The sequence below is a fragment of the Abrus precatorius genome, unplaced genomic scaffold (genome assembly GCF_003935025.1).
Source record: "Abrus precatorius isolate BTA unplaced genomic scaffold, Abrus_2018 Scaffold9, whole genome shotgun sequence".
Lineage (NCBI taxonomy): Eukaryota > Viridiplantae > Streptophyta > Magnoliopsida > Fabales > Fabaceae > Abrus > Abrus precatorius.
In genome coordinates this window covers 31026656-31047510 of record NW_020874439.1, presented here as the reverse complement: position 1 = coordinate 31047510, position 20855 = coordinate 31026656, and the positions used below count along the sequence as shown (strand labels likewise).

The 20855-nt window shown below is 28.6% G+C and overlaps 2 protein-coding genes across 3 annotated transcripts; both read left to right on the top strand.

Annotated features, from left to right (window-relative positions):
* Positions 1 to 2179: 2179 nt before the first annotated feature.
* LOC113850262 (PHD finger-like domain-containing protein 5B) lies at positions 2180 to 7613 on the top strand. The gene is made up of 2 exons (XM_027480721.1): positions 2180 to 2287; positions 7139 to 7613. The coding sequence occupies exon 2, from the start codon at positions 7161 to 7163 to the stop codon at positions 7491 to 7493; it is 333 nt and encodes a 110-aa protein (XP_027336522.1). The 5' UTR covers positions 2180 to 2287; positions 7139 to 7160; the 3' UTR covers positions 7494 to 7613.
* An 8287-nt stretch (positions 7614 to 15900) lies between these two features.
* Positions 15901 to 19537, top strand: LOC113849739 (internal alternative NAD(P)H-ubiquinone oxidoreductase A1, mitochondrial). Of its 2 annotated transcripts, none has more exons than XM_027479865.1 (9): positions 15901 to 16419; positions 16956 to 17169; positions 17447 to 17607; positions 17718 to 17783; positions 17954 to 18117; positions 18328 to 18442; positions 18667 to 18846; positions 18927 to 19091; positions 19211 to 19537. In XM_027479865.1, exons 1-8 carry the CDS (start codon positions 15964 to 15966, stop codon positions 19077 to 19079), a joined length of 1509 nt encoding a protein of 502 aa, XP_027335666.1. In that variant the 5' UTR covers positions 15901 to 15963; the 3' UTR covers positions 19080 to 19091; positions 19211 to 19537. The 2 variants fall into 2 exon arrangements, with proteins under 2 accessions (XP_027335666.1, XP_027335665.1); XM_027479864.1 differs by having other exon boundaries at positions 19258 to 19469.
* The last annotated feature ends 1318 nt before the right edge of the window (positions 19538 to 20855 follow it).

Here is a 20855-nt window from a genome sequence, read left to right as displayed (position 1 = left end):
CAGTAAAGATTAAATGGATTGATTTTAGTATTAATTAAAAAAAATACAAAAATTCAAATGTATTGAAATAACTTGCTTTATATATGATTTTAAAATACTTTTAAGTAGATATTTAGATTCACATTTAAATGAGTATATATATATATATATATATTAATTAGATTTAATTGAAATTTGATTTAAATTGCACACTTTGATATAGTAGGTAAGTCTATTACTAAAGATTTTTTGCATATAAAAAATTTAAATTCAAAAATTTGTTTAAAAAATACTAAACCGCTTGTCACTCGAATAAACTTCCGTTATTTATTTTAAAAGTACTAAATATAAATTTTACATTAGATTTATATTTATATATTTTTTAACATATTTTCAAATACATACATAGTCATTAGTAAAATAAATTTGAATTTTTTTATAATATTAAGTGATATAATCATATTAAAAAGAGAAAGATATAATATTTATCGAATGAATATCCATTATAATTAGTTGTAATGGGTAAGATTGAGTAATTAAATTTGATGCTTTCTTTTATTTAACATAATAATATCATGTTACTCAATAGTATAAAATAATCTAAATCCATGAGATTGACTAAGGCCTCTTATTATATTTGAAGTTATTTATCTCAAAACATTTTAAATGTGTAACATTTTATCTATACAACACGAACTTTTACTAAGGCCTTGGCATTTTTAGACACGTTATTAAGTTTGAGTAATAGGCACTCTGAACTGAGTATTAATGTTAGGAATTAAATTACTTTGGTGGTTTATAATTTTTTTTCCCCCACTAATGAATACTACTCCAAATGCGACATGATATGGGATTATTTGAACCTAAAAGACCAAATCTGACAAGTCAAATTGTAGAGAAAGATTTGATAAATACTACTCAACAAACTAAACATCACTTAGCATTAACTACTTTTTTTCTTTCATTCAAACTCTTTTTTATGGTTCTTTGAGTTGCTTTGGTAGGTGTAATTACTGGGGCCAATAAGAAACTTTTTAAAACATAAAAAATACTTTAAAAACATAAAAAATGGTAAAAATCTAGAAAAAAAAATGAAAGTTAAAATGACACAAAAAATTCTATATAAAAATTGTTATAAATTACAAGTAGAAAAAAAAAATACTATCAAAAGATTTTCAAGACTCGTTTCCAAATAATTGAGATAAAAGGTCCACAAGAATTTTCAGATCTATTATTCTAATAAGAATGGCAATGCAAATCATATTCCAAACCATTCTAATAAGAGTTTTCAGATCTATTATAATAATTCCCAACTCATCTAATCTTTCTGTATGATAATACATTTATTATATTTTATTAGTTAAACAAATATTGGAAATATGATTAAAAAAAAAGTTATGTTAATATATTATATATAAACTTATTGTTTGTTATATTATACAATTAAAAAAACATGTATTTAAATATGTCATATTTGATTATGATTCAATTAGAGCTGAGTTAGTAAAAACATGAATCAAATGCTCTATAGGTTTAATAAATTGGATTGGCTTTTGAAACACTGCTATATGTAGAGTTTGAACCTTCTATTGTTTCGTTGATATAATTGCATTCATTTTGAAATTAATATCCGTGTGAAAATTTCATTTTTAATATTTTGATACAATTTATTATTTTTATTAATAATCATGGAGGCGTCCTGTAATTTAAACTTTAACTAATGTTTCTAACGATTAGCACATTAAATAATAATAATAATAATAATAAATTTTAATTATAATTTTCTGTATAAAATTTCTAACAATAAAACAAAGTGATCTTTTAGTTATAAATAAAAAATAAAGTATTTTCTTTTCAAATTAAACTAACACAAACTCTCTTATTTTTCTTGTGTCAAAGGTAACAAAATAATCAATTCATGATGCCACTTACGTAAGAAAAAGGAGAATAACAATTTTAAATAGTTAATAAATTAATATTTCAATATATAAAACATTACATAAATAAAAACAAAACAAATAGACACATACGCTAATTATGACTACCTTTATCATAAAAGTTTTTTTTTTGGTGAACCACGAAAGTATCTAATTTAAAGAGAAAAAGAAATTGACAGAAAGGCCCAAGTAGTAAGGGCTTGGGCTTGGGCTTGTATGGCTCTGGACTGTTCTGTAAAGTTCTGTTCCGTTTATTATTGCCCTTTACGCACCATCCTTGCTTTCCCCTTTTTCGCTTCACCAAAACACAACGCTCGGGTTCTGTGTTCCGGCGAAGCGACACCGTTTAATACTTCGTCTTCTCAGCGCAGGTTAGCTTATTCCATTTTCTTCATCTTCTTCTCTGCTTTATTTATTGATTTTTCTTTTCTCATTTGTCATATACTGAGTAGTACACAATTTCACTTGTTTTTAATCCAATTCTATCTTCAATTTTTTGTTTAGGTTTGTTTCTGCTGCTCATCTCATGTGTTGTTACCCATTCCTTTTTAGTTTTATTTTTTCGTAGTTTGAATTTGTTTAGTGTTATTCTACATGTTTTGAAAGAAATTTTCGCTTGTATTTTGGGTACAATGGAATGTAACTTGTATTTGTATCAACTTGTGTAAAGTGTAAAATTAAGTTTTACAGCGAAAGGCTTGATTCTAGAAGCTATTAAGGAAATCATTGCTTCTAGTTTGTCCTTTTCAGTATTGATGTATTAAGAAATTGTAATCGAGTGATAGATCATAGAAATTTGGCGTTGATTTCTTGAAATCAAAGGGTGTGAAAATTTTCTTATATTCTTAATGTGGTGTATCAATGGGTTGGCTTGGCACGAGCTTGGCTGAACTTTTGGACCAACTATGTGGGAACCGGGGAGTACCTTTTTATAATATTCATGGTTGAATGCTTTATAGTTTTTACATTAATTAGTTACTCATGGGTCTAGAAAGTCATAGATTTATTATTTTATTATAATCAAAGGGTGGTAAGTTGCTTGTTAGCTTCGAATGCTAGATTGATTTATCTTATGTGAATATTCAGAGTTTAGTTGCTAAAATACAATCAAACTTAAATCTTTTATGGTTAGAGAATATTTGGAGTTTCTTCTGTAGCTTTATCACAATCTCTCACTCCTCACCATAGCCAAAACCTTCTCACAGGAAACACTTTAACATTCAGTAGGACATTGATTGTTTTTTGCATTCTATGCTGACATGTGTGAACAATTTAACTTTTTTTAAAAATTGTACAATGTATTTATCTGAAAAGATATGCTCTGAAGTAGGTCTGCTTATAACAAACCAGATTCAAAAAGATATCATTCATATATTTTTTAGTTAAGTACAGATAAATGTGTCTTGTTGTTTGTGCTTTCTGTTTGACATTCAAGTGATAGGCTATTCAATACAACTTAATCCATTTTTTCTGTGCAACTATCCGTCACTGATGCAGAAGCAGTGTTGTTCTTTTATCTGTTTTGCTGGTTGAGTGCTTTTCAATTTCCATGACTTTATGGATCCATATTAATGTATTCTGTTGTTTCAACTATGCTGTTGTTCTGTTGTAAGAATATTATTGGAAGTGGGACTCTTGATCCTTCATTTGCAGCCTTCCCATGTTGATAGTACTAATGCATCTCCCATGATTCCATATTTAATATTCAGGATTTAGTGTTGGTCATTGTGAAGATATACTTCAATGGAAGAGTCACTGAAGTTATATTGCATGATAATTTGCCTGTTCTTTTAATATATTGATTTTGACCTGTATAGATTATCCCTTCAGTGAAATCCTGTATTGGAGTCAATTCAACTCAATTGCAACTATTCAGATTATTTTTACTTATGAAACTGTGGATTTGTGGACTTCCACTGTAGGTTGGACTTCCTCAAGCTATTTGTTTGCTGCTCTGAACTAGTCTTCTTAGTTACGGTTATACATTATTAAGGAGCCTGATCAGTTTCATTTTATTTTGCTTTAATTTTAATATCATAGTTCCATCATTAAGATCATTAAGTGTCAATTTAATGAGATGGTTATATCCAGATTTAGAGATAGGATGATTTTACGTTTTCAGGCAGAATTACATGCTATAAAATATCAGTCAAGGGAAATCCATGTTAATTTATGCTTCTAGTTGCTGCCTGCTGTACTTGTATTTATAATCACAAGTATTCAAATGATGTTTTGGTTTACAAGACCACTAAATAAATGTCTTTTGATATCATCATAGCTTTCAAGAATTCTAAATAAAATGAAGTGATTGAGAGTAAGTAGAAAGGACAGTTAGGATTTGGCAACAATTTTTTTATCTGTCTCTATCTGACATAGGCATCTACTAATAATACCATTTTTAACAAGTTGATTATTAAGATTTAGTGCTCAATTTTATTGAAGAAGTAACAATAGACTCTGCCTTGCCCATATATTTGAGAATATGGTAGATGATTTATGCATTTGAATTTGAGTATATTGTTTCATTGTTATACGGTCAAGTAAGCATCTACCCTCTGCTACCTCACTTTTGGGTGCAGACCAATGCTGTGCACTGTGCGCCTTTAAATGTGTCCGCTGCTTGCTTGCTTCTTGAGTTAGGTATAATAACTTCTTGGTTTTCAGCAAGGAATAAAAATCATTTTGCTTAAAAGATTTTAATATTTTGGTTTTAGTTAAAAACTGGATATAAAACTAAATTTTGACCTAAAAAAAATTTTAAACTAGTTTTGATATAAAAAAAGGGATTTTAAACTAGTTTGGGCAATAAAAACGGGTTTTGATAAAAAAGTGGATTTGAATATAGTTTTGAACCAAATCTGGATTAAAACCGGTTTTGAACCAAAACCAGATTTATAAATTGGTTTTGAACCGATTTTAAGGGGAAAAAAGTGGATTGGTTTCAAATCCAAACTATATATAATTGGTTTCTAAATAGATTTAGTTTGGTTTTGAGCAAATCTAATTCACGCTCAACCCTATTGTGTATAATAAATTTATTATACACAACTTTTGTTGTTGTGCACCATTCATTCCTTTTGAGTCCTTCAGTGAATTATCACCTTACAAACAATGTGTAGGTATATGTAGTTATGGGGATAAGTAGCTGGTCTTAGTTTTTGTAGTGTTACCACGTGTAAGTTCTGTTATTAATGCACATGAACAATTATATATTAATTAGATAGAAAGACCGCCAAAAATAAGGATACATTAGCTGGTAAAATAGGTCCAATAGTGGGCACTCTACTGTGTAGTTAATTTTCAGAAAACCAATTAGAACTTAGTGGCATATTGAATAATTTGAATTGTGAATTTTTTGGATGTTTATTTGAGACCTGCTAATAATTTATTAGTTACAGCCTTACAGGCCCTTTCTTAAAGTGAATCAAAAGTTAAAAACTTCCTCTTCTCTTTTGTTCACTGTTCAGCAGCTGTTAGTTATTTTTTTCTATTTTTTTTCTACCTTTTGTTATGTTTTCTGATTTATTATATTTTTTATTTTAAATGTTCTGCCATTTTGTTATGGTGAGCCAACCCATTCCCATGGTGGGTTGAGCAAGGTTGGCTAAATTTTGGCTTGCTAGTTGCTACTACCAATGTGAACTGATAGTTTTAACAGCCTGTGGTCAGCACTAGGTTGAACTAGGGACCAGTAGTAGGTCCCACAGTTTGGAATTTTCTTTCCCAAATTAGTATTGTAACATGGATATGGCGTAACATAAAGCTGTTTGCTATTCAAACCCTTTTAAGAAGAGTCTTCAGTTTTCAACCCCCAAGGCCTATGGAGCTTGCCTTTGTTATTTCCTTTTAGTCTTATGAGTTATGACTTGCAGTTGCTTTTTTATAGATCACTTGATAATGCTATTCACCTATACCAAAGTGTTTTAAAATGTGGGATAGTTCAGTGGGATGAGTAAGTTCTCTAGGGTGAAGTTTTGACTTCAAGTTCAAACATGCTGTGTTGCAGTTAATTTAGCTATAAACATTTCATATTAGTTTTGGGCTCATACTATAGAATCAAAACTGTGAATGGTTGAGAATATTAAAGAAATCAGTTCTTGAAGCTAGAGCATTTTGAAGGTGTGAAAGTTTTTGGTAGGAGTCAGTAATATCAGGCTATTTTGAGGTTCCTGTAGCGTTGGAGTTATGTGACAAACAATGAAAAGAGTAGGAAATCAGTGTCATCAATTAAACTGGTGAACTTATAGCTTGCATGTAAGACATATTTCAAATTCTAGTTACAGAAAGAGCAAGTAAATGTTTTATTAAGCTTTGCGGTCATCCTCTGGGTGACATATATGGTGTAAGCAATAATTTTTAACTATTTTATTGTTGTTGCGAAGCTTGATCGAACAGTTCATGGGTGTTGGAGTTCAAGTTTTCCCATCGTGCTAGGACTGCAACATTAGTCATTACTTGTTACCCTTATCATTTCCTATAGTTTTTGTACTTTTACGATATTGTCCAAGGATGATAGACAAACCAAGATTCTAGAGCCTATAATGGAGATGATATATTTGTCACTTTTGATCAGCCTTGTGTGGGCATTTTGATAAGAAACAATATGATTCAATACCTGCGGTGCCACTTTATTATGCAGTGCGACCTCAACTGAAAAAATTGAAGGTTCTGTAATTCTTTATGATTTGGGTGCAGTCAGTTGTCTGTTGTGATTATAGGCTACCAGAATCCGTATTCTTATGGAAAGCTCAAGATTATGTTTTAGCTAGTGTGAGGAAGAGACTATTTGATACTGTGGTTAAAAGAGGAATGCTAAAAAACACCTTCTGAATACACTTCTTAACTCATTTCATGTGATTAGTCTTTTTTTTTTTTTTTTAAATAGTAATTTTTAAAACGTGATCAATTTTCAAGGTAAGTACTTCAACTTTTATCAAATGGACCCAACACATAATATGTTTATTTTAATAGTGTATTTAAATATAATGTGTTACTAATATTTCTCATGGTTAAAACAACTTTCACTTCCTTGTGCATTTTACTTGGCTGCGATGAAATATTAGTTATTATGCTTACAATGAAGCTATCCCGATATTTTGTTGCAAAATTTTGTTTTATACCTTGTTTTGCTAGAATTAGTTTTTTACTGATCTAATTTATATTTTGTTCAACTTTCAAATGTATACAGTACTTAATGCTTGGGTATATATATATTTGTTCAGCATCTAGCAGGTTGTTGAAAACATGGCCAAGCATCATCCTGATTTGATTATGTGCCGCAAGCAGCCAGGGATTGCCATTGGACGATTGTGTGAGAAATGTGACGGCAAGTGTGTGATCTGTGACTCTTATGTGCGTCCTTGTACACTTGTCCGAGTATGTGATGAATGCAACTACGGATCATTTCAGGGTCGATGTGTCATATGCGGAGGAGTAGGAATATCTGATGCCTACTATTGCAAGGAATGCACACAGCAGGAGAAAGATAGGGATGGTTGCCCCAAAATTGTTAATTTAGGGAGCGCCAAAACTGATTTATTTTATGAACGCAAAAAGTATGGTTTTAAGAAAAGATGATAAGGATAGATTCCTGAGATGTTTGTATTTCTCTCGTCCTCTGTGTTTTGCTCGGATATAAGAACCATAGTATTTGAGACCTTGTGCTTGTAAACTTCTATATGATACAATTGTTGAGGATAGGAAGGCAGGACTAATTTCTAAATCATTGTGGATGCATCGACATGAATCACAATGGCCATTATTGTTTGTTTAGTTAGAAGTTAGAACATAATTTAATCACTTTCCCTTAATGTTATTTCAGTAACACCGACTCACAATATTGTCCGTTACTTTCTCTTTCCACATGGTGCAATATGAATCACCCTATATTCCTATTTCAGAATCAGTTAAGAGCAAAGATTCAAATAAGAAAGTACTCTTTCAGTCTCATGTTTCTAATGCACACATCCTACCAACATGTTTAATTTTATTAATTATTATGATTAAAAAACTAGTTTCATTAAAATATCACTATTAAAATTGTTGAAATTATTACAATAGTTAAGTGATGAACAATTTTAAAGTTATTTTAGTTATTTATTTACAAAAAAAATTATTCTTAATAAATAAGGATATTTTAAAAAATAATGAATTCTTTATTGATATTTTAAAGTGATAAATAATTTGAGACAAATAAAGTGTTTAAATAACAACTAATATGAAAAGTAGGAATAATTTATTATCTTAATGTACAATAGTTTTGGAATTTTTTTTTCTCGTTGAGTATTACTATAATTCGTGTACGAAATATTAGTAATATAATCTTGTCTAATAAATTCTTGTTGGCAAAAATTATTAAAAATTATGTCTTGCTTTTTCTAATTCATAATTTTTTTATTTATTAACCATCGGGAGTATTAATGACAAATTTAGATTATACTTTTAAGTGTAATATATATATATATATATATATATATATATATATATGTATATATATAGTGTTCATAATTTTTAATCTGAATGTGATAAGTATAAATATGGATTACTTATGAATGAGTGAGCATGATTAAAATTTAGCCACTAGTCATATGACCATTTAAAAATTTATTAATCATTCAAATAGTATTTAATGATTTGTATTCAATATTTTTATCTCTCATATAATATTATATATATGGAAATTAATTTATTTTAAGAATAATTCTTATGACTTGTTATATTTATTGTGCTTAATAACTCTATAAATATTAAATTTTGTTATTCTTACCATTAAATTGAAAATGCTTGAGTATATTAAGTTTATAAAAATAAAAATAAAAAGCTTTTAAAATTTTTTAATACCTATAATTTAATTTTAACTTATAAAATATTTAATTTCTTCTTTTTTAAATGTGCCAAATAAATCTTAAAATCTTTAAATTTAAAAGTTAATATAGAATGCTAATTTTTTATACTAGAATAATTATATGACATTTTTGTCTTAATTTCTATATTTTAATAAATACCGACTATTTAAATCCATTAATAATCAATCAATCGAGGTAGCCGTTTGAAATGACGAACCCACTTTGAGGCAATGGATTAGGAAAGATTCATGAATCAGTAAATACTGGGAAACTCGTAAAGTATTGATAATGCAATTAAATAACAATAATAAATGTAATAACTAATATTTTGTTTTATAAACTGTTGAAGAAATTTGTGGTTTTCCACAGTTGAACTTGGGATTGTTCTGTTTTAGAGAAATGGCTTTGATCTCACGGACTTGCTCTCCCTTTTGCTCATGTCTGCAGTCATGGGTTTGGATATGAGCTTGCCTCAAGGTATTTCTAATATCTAACATTACTTTCTTTTCTTCTTTACATAAACAACTATAGTAATAATTAGCTCTTTTATTTTTTTTCTGTAATGAAAAATATATTGGTTTTATGCATTTTCTTATCTCTTATATTGTTAAGAAATCATTTTCCCTTCCACTTAATTAGAATAATTTATTTTTTATTTTCATTATTAAAATGGAATAGACTGGTGCATAGATCAACTATGGGTTGGTGCAGTTCATACAAAAAAATAATAAAAAATAAAAAGAGAAACATTTGTGTTCATGGGGGGATAAAAATGAAAGGAATTTTTTATTGGCAGTAATTGGACAGTTTTATTATTTAATCCGATTTTTATTTGACACAAAACAGCTTTGTCTTCTTTGTTGGGAGGATATTTTTTGAGATGTGTGTGTATTTAACTTAAAAAAAAAAGTTTAAGAGTTTAATTTTTCTGTATTATCATTATAAATATTTTTATACTGACAATTAATTAGAATACACTATAAATGTTATTTTTATATTAATTATAACTGAAATTAATGATTCTTATTGATATAATAATTTATGATTGGATGAAATTAATGCATTTAAATTAAATTTAAATGATTATATATAATGTTAGTGTTGATTTTTAAACATTTTAAAAACACAAATAGATGATAAAATTATATAAAAATACATTTGTAATGTGATTAATTGAAGTCATTGCATTGCCTGCTAATTTAGCAAGATTAAGAAAAGAAAAAAGAGAACCCTAAACTTCATCGTTGCATCTACTTCCAATGATTTATGTGCTTCTGGTCTTATGAACATAAATTTGAAGCTCAAATTGAGATGTGAAATGATTTTAATTTTAAACAGGGAACCTAAATAGCGATGGCAATACACAGTATTATGAGTAATTACTAATTACTTTTATCTTTTAATTTCTTTTAATGTGTATCCAAGACATATATTTAAAAGTATTAAATATACTTTATATTATCATAAAAATATTTTTTATGCATTTAAGATAATTAGTTTTTTATTTTTAACTTTTTAATATGTACTTTTAGATTCAAGTAACGTAGTTATATTTTACATTTGACCATACTTCATGTTGAATTATTTTTATGGAAGATCATTGAACAAGGTAATATAAATGTGGTGTGTAATTTGGGTGTTCCATTTACATATATAGAGCAGTGAGAACGACTACGAAGAAACAAAGCCTAACCCTAAACATGATCCAAGCTCTCCTCCTCATCTTTGATGGGTTAAGACATGGTTGATGGAGTGATGGTGAAGTTTAATTATTGGCATCATAAAAAAGATAGAGTTAATCATGCATTTAGATGAGTGTGTAATAAATTGAAATTTGGAGTAATCTGCATAAATATTAAAATTAAATAAATTTAAAGAATATATGTTATTAGAGATGAGAAAGAGACTACCTAATTAACACATACCTATACTTATAAATGGCAAAACCAAACCTCCATAAATAAATTATTCTTGGTAGAGTAACTCTACTGTATTTCATTAATTTTAATATTAAAGTATGATTTTTTTTTATATGTGCAACATTTTATGAGGTAAAAAGTTATAAGATAAATTTTTATAAATTATTAATGCATTAAATAACATTGAATGATATATTTTTTTAACAAAAAATTATTATATTTAACTTTATATTTTTTTCAATGTTGTTGGAGGTTAAAAAAAAAGTCCTTAACTTGTACCATACCTTAAATGGCTTTTATACATTAAAGTTTCCTTTACATATTATAGATGGAAAACTGTTGATAAAGATCCATAATTCAAATATTTCATGAACTTTGCTTCATTATAAAATAATCACCTAATTTTTTAATATTTTTTAAAAAAATCCTTAATTTTAAAATACTTGTTAGTATTTTTTTTTTTTTGAAAATTAACAATCTTATGTTATGATATACAAAGTAAAAAAAAAATAAAAATCAATTAAGTCCCTTAAAATATAAAGTTTAAATTTTAAATTTAAATTAATATAAAAATTTCTATCCACTTTATTCAATTTTATTAATTTGAATCAATCTAATATATTTAGTATAGAATATAAAATCATATCAAACTTAATTTTTTTATTCTAAATATTTTTTAAAATATAATTTAATAGAATCTAAAGTCTAAATAAATAGCTTATTTTGTCATCTCTACCCTAACACGATTAATGCGTTTACTAATTTTATGGAGATCAATGTTTTTATATTTGTAACTACCTTCATCCCAATCTACTTGTAATATTTGCTGTCCCAAATTGATAATAGAATCATTTAAAAGTTATCAAGTAAATTAGTTTTATAATATTTCAGATTGATTAATTTAATATTATATAAAAAATTATTAAATGTCTAAATGTTTAAGTTTTATATATATATATATATATATATATATATTACGTTATTAATAAATGATAATATTTTAAAAAAATACAAATTTATGATAATTAAAATAAATTGTTAAAAAATAATATCTACTTGTTGATTTATTCAATAATTTTAGTTAATAAATACCCCAATGTTATTATTCATTTAAGCATCCCTTATTCTTTTATTTCTATCATATTATATTGATATTACACATTCACTTCTGTTTCTTCCTAATCTCATAAGGTGACGCCAAACATTTTCCTTTATCCTACTTACTGGATTTGATTTTAAATATAATTAAAATCTTTCAATTGAACCGACTAAATATATGTTTATATTGATCAGCCAGTTGGACCCAGCTGTATAAGTGAAAGTCATCAAAATAATCAAAGTTTAATTAGTGGAAATCCGAAAGTTCTTACACTATGTAGAATAATTTATTTTCTTTAATATCGTTTAGTATATATGTATGATTTTGGTTATGTGGATTATAAACTTTTGTTATTTAATTTGATAATTTTTCTATTTTTCATTTTTAAAATATTTTTATTTATTTTAATAATAATTTTTTATTTTCAAATAATTAAAAAATTTATTCAATTAAAATTTTAATAATTCTCTATTTCCTTTCAATATCTTTCTTTAAATTAAATATTCTTACTCATCAAAATGAAAAGGTGTTAAACATTTTTATATTTTAAGACATTAAATGTGTTTATTGTTGTTTAATATTTTTACAAAATATTAAAATAATTAGTAAGAATGTTATTAAATACAATCTCTTAAAATTTAAAAATATTTAATATGCATTCAATACTTAATAATAGAGAATACATGTTTTTGTTTATATTTATAACAGAGAATAAAGTGGAAGCAAGAAAGCACCCAAGTCCTCACTACTTACGTGGGCTTCCGCTGACCTTCCGCGAACGTCCCGTGACTGTGATGTTTGGCCTTTGATGATCTCAATGTCCCAATCCAACCCCAACTTGTACAATTTTTTAATATATATATATATTTTTATTATTAATTAAATTTACAGAAAATTTTTAAAAAATAAAAAAATATTAATTTAAAAATAAAAAAGAATGACTTACATAATTTTTTTTATTTTTCAATAAATTTAATTAATAATAAAATGTGTTAAAATAATGCTAATAACATATTTTTTAACACACATTTTGTAATATTTTTTTTATTAACTAAAATTTATCAAAAATTAAAAAATTACGTGAGTTTTACTTTTTTTTATTTTAAATATTTTTTAGTTACTAGGTTTCTCTAATTTTCCTTATGTTTAGAAGGGTCAACTTCCTTCTCCAATTGTGGTTGCCCACGTGTAACAGAGACTTTTGGCATAGTCCTCTCTCCTCTATTAATACTACATTCACCTAAATGTCCCCAGTTGACCTACATAACAATATAGAGAGCAACAAAAATGGCATTTGGAGCTCGCACTTGTTTATTATTCTTCTTCTTCTTTTTGTTAACTTCGTTGCTACTATGCTCTTCCACTGCTCCCAACCCTCTTTTCTTTCCAAGTGAGTTTTCCTTTCATATCATTTTCTTTTTGTATCTGTTTTATCAATATAGATGTAAAACGAACAATTCATTTTTGTTGATTTTTTCAATGTATTTTTAATATAATAAAAAAATAATATTTTAATAAATTTATATTATTTTTAAACATTTAAGATCAGTTTTAAAAACCAATAGTAATATTTCTTAATTTTTATACATCTCTTTGTAAGTTAAATGTAGAAGCTGGGTAGGTGAAAGTGTAATGGTGATTAAGAAAAAGACTTTGATTTATGGTTCAAGATCCCTTCCGTTGGTTGTTAATCAGTTTGAAGAATTCAAAGTCCCATTGGAACATTTTTTCAAAAGATCGATCTAAAGGAAAGAAATTAACCAAAAAACCCAAAAATCTCTTGTTATGGTTGTCTTCCTCACCTTTCTCTAACAATTTTAGTTGCCTTCTCTCAATTAATACAATACAACAATAATCTCTTGTTATGGATGAATTAAGTCACAGGAATGCTTTTGTTTTAAATTTGGTATGGAGAAAATGAGAAAAATTCAAAGGAACTTCTTATTAAGATTTACGTTTATTATTATATATGAAGTTTTTGTTAACTAGTGTCTGAAGATTTCATTTAAAGTATATCAAATTATAATGTTAATGTATTAATAATATTTTAAAGGCACTGGTTAATATTTACTTTTACCTTATTATAATCATGTTCATGGATAAATGCTATATATCTCGAAAGCTGGACAGGCTTATAAACTAGGTCTTTTTGCCAAGCGACAACCAATAGCATATTAATCTTAATTGTGTTTATTTAGTTACTTTTAATTTATTAAATTTTAGTATATTATCTTTCTTTTACTGTGGCAACAATAACATCTGGTTAATTTTGACATTGATTATCAAAAATAATAAATATCATGAAGCTTCGAGCACGGTGGGGAAGTCATTGAAGGTAATAAACCTTGAAGACTATGGTAAAACAACTGCAAATCCTGTGCACGATCCATGGAACAGTGGTGGGGGAGGTAATTAATTTAGGGAGAAAATGTTGAGATTATTGGAAATGTGATAGATCAGATTATTCTCATTGAATGCAATATTATGGATGAAATTTGAAGAAAAAGAAAGCTTTATATAGCTTGATCGTTAATAAATAAAAGTCACATGCAGTGTTCATTTTATTTGTATTGAAAGAAACCAGAGACATTAATAATACAATTCAATAAGGGATCATATAAGAAGAATGTATTTAATTACTACTATCCATACGCGTCTCTTTGTCTGCATGTCACGTGAATGCACGATTAGAAACATTATATCATGGACTAAGTACTAACCATATCCTTAATTAGTAATTACACATAATAATAACAAAATTTGCATGAAATTAATGAGCTGTTCAGCTAGTTGTATCCCTGCAATTTCTGGTGTTACTTGCTAGTATGAACTGGTAATAATTTATGGACAAAACAATGAACGTCTACCACATCACAAAAGTGATTAAACACCTTTTGTACAAAATAATAATTTGACATTTGATACATAAATATAGAACACATTTGTTGTACAATTTATCTTCACAAGTTCTATCCACAAATCATTAATTTCAAACTAAAATGTGTTAATTTTTGTCATAAAAAAGCAATACAAATTAATTATTTTTTATTTAATTAATCTAACCATTGAATTATTTTATATTTTTATGGCTACACTGCCACAGTCCCACAAACATGCGATATTCATCTCTCATTCATTGTTGAAATGAATTGAAATATGTTGTGGATTTAGGATTTCAATCTGAATTTACTCTCATACAAAACGAGATGAGTAGGAGTGTTTATCATAAGTTACAAGTTTAAGCTATTAATAAAAGTGCAAATTTATACGCAAAACTGCAATTAATTAAAGCCGTTAAGAAATAAGACTTGGTTTGATAATATTTTTCTTAATTTTATACTAAATTAGCTAAATACAAGAATGATATACAACTTAATTAAGGCACAAATTTTTTTAAAGAGCAAACCTCTTTTTTTTTTTTAAAGCAAAAATCAGCAAACCTTTAATAATTAGTATATTTTGTCAGTTGAAATGAATAAAAACAGTGGAGAACTCATTATAATGATAGATTTTATTTTAAAAATATTTTTTTAGTAAGAATTTAAGAAGATTCTTAAAGCAATAATAGTTACAAAATAAAGGGTATTCACAATTTTTTTAATTTGTTGTATTTTGGCAGCCAATTTGCTGTATTTAATTTAGCAATAATATCAGTTTAAGAAACGAAAAAATATTATCCAAAAATGAAATCTCTTTTGTGTAAGTATATATAAAAGTTCAAAATTAATCTTTTATTTATTATTTTATTCCATCAGTGGTAAGCAGCAAAAGGTAAATCGTCCTTCGAGGAGAAGCACAAATCTAAGTGAATACTACCCATTAGGTGCAATACTAAATCCACACACATTCTTTAATATTCATTTGAAAAGGAAAAAAAATCAATTTTCGAGTAGAAAATCCTTATTATCCTTTATGAAAAATCATATGAAAGACATTTGTGGCAGCCACCTTGCTGCTACAACCAAATCCAAATATCAGCACACAAAGATGGCCCACGGTACTCACATCACATCATCTTAATAAACTTAATACAAAGCTCACATATTTGAATATGATGAAGCTTTTATTTTATAAATGGTTCACTTCCGACCCCAATCTAAATTTTGTGATGCATATATGCTTACATACTCTTACAAAATCCATTAAAACCCATTTCAAGTTGAGACCAAACTACACGGAGCATCATGTCTTGGTTAAGAAATCTCGCCAAGTTTTCCACCGTTAAAGCATCATCAAGAAGACCCAAAAACACTGACCCATTTTGTCTTTTAGCCCCCTTCACTTTTCTCTCCCATTTCAGCACCAACGCCATTGAAGAAAAGCCTTCCATTAAGCCTGTTGAGTATTCGGGTTTGGAACCAACAAGGCCTCATGAGAAACCACGTGTGGTGGTGTTGGGTTCAGGATGGGCTGGGTGTAGGCTCATGAAGGGCTTGGACGCTCATGTTTATGACATTGTTTGTGTCTCACCCCGCAACCACATGGTCTTCACCCCTTTATTGGCCTCAACTTGCGTTGGAACTCTCGAGTTTAGATCCGTTGCTGAACCCATTGGAAGGATCCAACCAGCTATTTCTAGAGAGCCCGGTTCTTATTTCTTCCTAGCCAATTGTACTGACATTGATGCACATAACCACATGGTGTGTGTTAACTTGTTTTGTTTCATTATAAGTATTTTCTGGTACTTAAGTATAATTTCAATTTCTAAGTTTATACATGCATACTCCTCGTTAGAAAATTTTATCATGTGGTTTAATTATAATTATTATTAGATTTCCAAAAAAATCTAGTTTTTTTTGGAGGGGGGGGGGGAGGCTTTGAGGAATGATTTAGTAAAAGAAAACTCATGATGCGTGGAAAACTTCATCATTTTTGTCATTTAGAAATTTAGAAAAAGAAAACCTTAGGATGTATGGAATTTGGAATGTGTGGACTACATTAAGTGATGAATATGCTATTTACTTTATTGAATGTTTTTGTTCCATTCATATTGGAATTTGGAACTCAAACTTTCCAAGCCGGTGTCTCTAAGCCCGAATGAAAATACAATTTGAACTCTGTTTCTTTCTCTTTATCTTTGAAAGAAAAGGTATGACCCTATTATTGGTTGAACTTGGTAGATTGGTACTATAACAGTGATACTTAGTTAAGCAGAATTTGATGGTTGGTTTTGAAGGTGCACTGTGAGACTGTAAATGAAGGAGTAGAGACAATGGCTCCTTGGAAATTCACTATCTCATATGATAAGCTAGTAATTGCATTAGGATCACAGCCTTCGACTTTTGGAATTCAAGGAGTCAAAGAACATGCCATTTTTCTACGTGAAGTTCACCATGCACAGGAAATTCGCAGGAAGTTGCTCCTGAATTTGATGCTGTCGGATGTTCCAGGTTTGCTAAACAAGAGTTTTATTACGATACGCAAATATTGAGTCATCAACTTTTTATTTTTATTTTCGGTTTTTTTAATGTGTTCAAGGGCACAGAATAAAAATCTATGTATAATAAAATTTTATTAGAAATCAGGTGATATTACTGAATCTAATGCATTAAACATTAAATGCCATATTTTTAATTAAAAAACTAACAATTTATTGATTTCTTATTGTTCATTTTATTGTTTATCTGTATTAGTTGTGCATCACTTTTGTGCTTTATTCCTATGCAGGGATTACACAAGAGGAAAAACAAAGGCTTTTGCACTGTGTGGTTGTGGGGGGTGGTCCTACTGGAGTTGAATTCAGTGGTGAGCTTAGTGATTTCATCATGCGAGATGTTCGTCAAAGATATGCTCATGTGAAGGATTACATCCATGTTACTTTAATTGAGGTATGGTCACAGCATAAGATGTGTAATATAATTACAAACTTATGCAAGAAAGTAGTATGTAAATTACCAGTTAATTTATGTTGTTAACCAATTTACTCATGCCTTATTAGGCAAATGAGATTTTGTCTTCCTTTGATGACCGACTTAGGCGCTATGCTACCAAGCAATTGACAAAGGTGAGCTATGTATTGATGTAAAGGAATTTCATCATTAATACGGAATCTTTCATATACTAAATGACACCCTCCATCATTGTAGTACTGCCTAAAATTGGTTGACAAGCTAGTTGTTAAAATTTTTCCTTGTTAGTTTCATTATATTTTGCCAATATTGTAGTTTCTCTCAGTCAGGAGTTCGTCTTGTTCGTGGCGTTGTGAAAGATGTTAAACCTCAGAAGATTATCCTTAATGATGGTTCTGAGGTTCCATATGGGTTGTTGGTATGGTCTACTGGTGTTGGTCCATCACCTATAATTCAATCTTTGGATCTTCCAAAAGCTCCTGGTGGAAGGTTAGTCTCATTTTCAATTCTGTTGCATTCACTTCCTAGTGACAACCATAGCAAAGTTACGAATTTGTAGCATATTTGTGGATAGATTTAGAATTTTTTGTTTGTCATGTAAGGAAAGCAGGATCAGGTATATGTAGTGAGTCTAGTGACCATAATTTTTCTGTTTAGTTTATAATCCTAAAGCAAATTCTAAAAGTTTTTTCTTTACAGAATTGGTGTTGATGAGTGGCTTCGTGTTCCTTCAGTACAAGATGTGTTCTCAATAGGTGACTGTAGTGGATTTGTTGAAAGTACTGGAAGGCAAACTCTTCCAGCATTAGCCCAAGTAAGTGATATTAGGTTCATTATATTCTACTGCAAACCCGTTTAATCCTTAAATTCTTGCAATTTGTTGTTTTGGTTTTAGGCTGAGGTCTGATATGATACATTTCATTGTGACTATGTTTGTTTTATTCTTATTTTAATAGTTCATTTGTGAAGTAGTGTTGCTACTTGCTAGAGCTCATTTCTTAGTTGGCCATCTGATACATTGCCATTTGAATTCCACAGGTGGCAGAGAGGCAAGGTAAATATTTAGCAGCTCTATTAAACAAAATTGGTAAAGCAGGTGCAGGCCATGCAAACAGTGCAAAGGAAATAGAATTTGGTGATCCATTTGTTTACAAGCACCTAGGAAGCATGGCATCTATTGGTAGATACAAGGCCCTTGTGGACCTTAGACAGGGCAAGGTATAATAATATTTATCATTCTTGAGATATTGTTAGTGCTTAAAAAACTTAGTGTGATTCACTTAACCAAGTTCTTGTAGGAAGCAAAAGGGTTAGCTCTAGCAGGATTTTTCAGTTTCTTTATTTGGCGCTCCGCGTATATCACACGTGTTGTTAGCTGGAGAAACAGATTCTATGTATTTGTCAACTGGGTTACAACTATTATATTTGGCCGTGACATAAGCAGAATATGATAATCTTTTAAGGTAATCACTTTTAGCATGATTAGGAGTTGTTCCCTAAGGTTTTATATTATTTTATTGGGGCTTGTAATTGCTGGTAGAGGCTTTTTGTATGATACTTTTTTGGCTTGGTTGCATTGCAGGTTCTTTATAAAAGCCAGTAACTATCAAAGAGTTGAGTTTATTTCAGTTTGGACGAATGTGAAGCATGGAACTGCACTAGTTCATGACATTTGCCCCATGTTCCATTTCATAAAAACAGTGGCAAATAAAAGAGGACATTGAGGAAACATGCTTGAAGGACAAGGCAATGAAACTTACATCTTGAAACCAATGCAGATTATTCTGTTCACGCATTTTTCTCTCTCATTAATCAGAAATCTAGCCATCCCAAGTCTTTTTGTACATATTGAAAACCAATTAATCAAATTTTATTTTCATATATATATATATATATATATATAGTGTTCATGAAATCTGTGGTCACAATAATATCAAGTCAATTACCTAAATGTCCATGATCTATTTTCCATCAGTAGATGATTGCGGTGGAAAAATAACTTGTTACAAGTCATTCTTGCAATTAGTAATAGTTCCTCCAAGTGCAAGTGACTTCTTGAGTTCTTGGTTGTAGTATTGTAATAACACTAGGAGAGACTTGGTATAATAGTGGACTTGATTTAACTCAATATATGACAACATAATGGTTTGGTTCTACCGTAATAACACTTGAAAAAAAAAAAATTTTTTATTAACAATAATATCACAACATGATCTAAAACGTAAGAAATGTTTGTATAAGAATTAAACTATAATCTTTTTAATATAAAAATTTATTCGTAAATAAGTATCATTTATTAAATTTTAGATTCTCTCCATTTTTGGCAAGAACGGAATATTCAGTTTCATTTTTGCTTAAGCAAAAATATAAAAAACGATAAATTTTTTTTACGCAAAATAGGTTTAAGCAAATTTTTTTGCCTTAAGCGAATTTTTGTAGATTCGCTTAAGCGAATTATTTTGGTTTAAGTGAGTTTTACGTCTCCTCTTTTAATTTTTCCTTCTCCTTCCTCTCATGCCTAATACTCAATTCTCAACTTCTATATTCAACTTTCTTTAGCTTTTATATTCAATTTTTTTCTTTTTCTCATACTTAACTCTTCTCTTCTTTTTTCAACTCCCTCTTCACTTCACCCCATGCCCAATTCCTTTCTTCTTGTTTCCACTTTCATCCTACCCAATATCTACCTCTTCCTCTTTCTTTCATACTCAACTCTCTACCCTCCTCTTCCTTTATCATCATTTTTGTACCATCCGTTCTTCATATCTCCATTCATTTTTAGTCTTTTCTTTTCTTTATACCTAACTTTCATATTCTCAAATGTACAAAATTTGCTTAAGAAAAAATAATTAGCTTAAGTGAATCTGTAAAATTTTTTTTATTGTTTTCTGCATTTTTGCTAAATCGAATCCAATTCGCTTAAGTGAAAATAGAACTGAATGTCTAATTTTCACTAAAATTAGAGAGAATCTAGATCATATTGGGACTAAATGTGTACGTAAACTTAAAATTGGAACTTCTTAATTTTCACTTTTAAAAGGACAAGATCTAAATCATACATCGCATCCTCTCTTTATGCCACTATTTTTACCACTCAAGGCCCATGACCATACGAATCATGAAATTGTTCTTTAGTTTCCTTTATTTATTTGCTTGCAAAATAGTGAGAGGGCAAAAACATTGGTGTAGCAAATGAAAATATATTAAGTCAAAGCAAACCTTAAGAG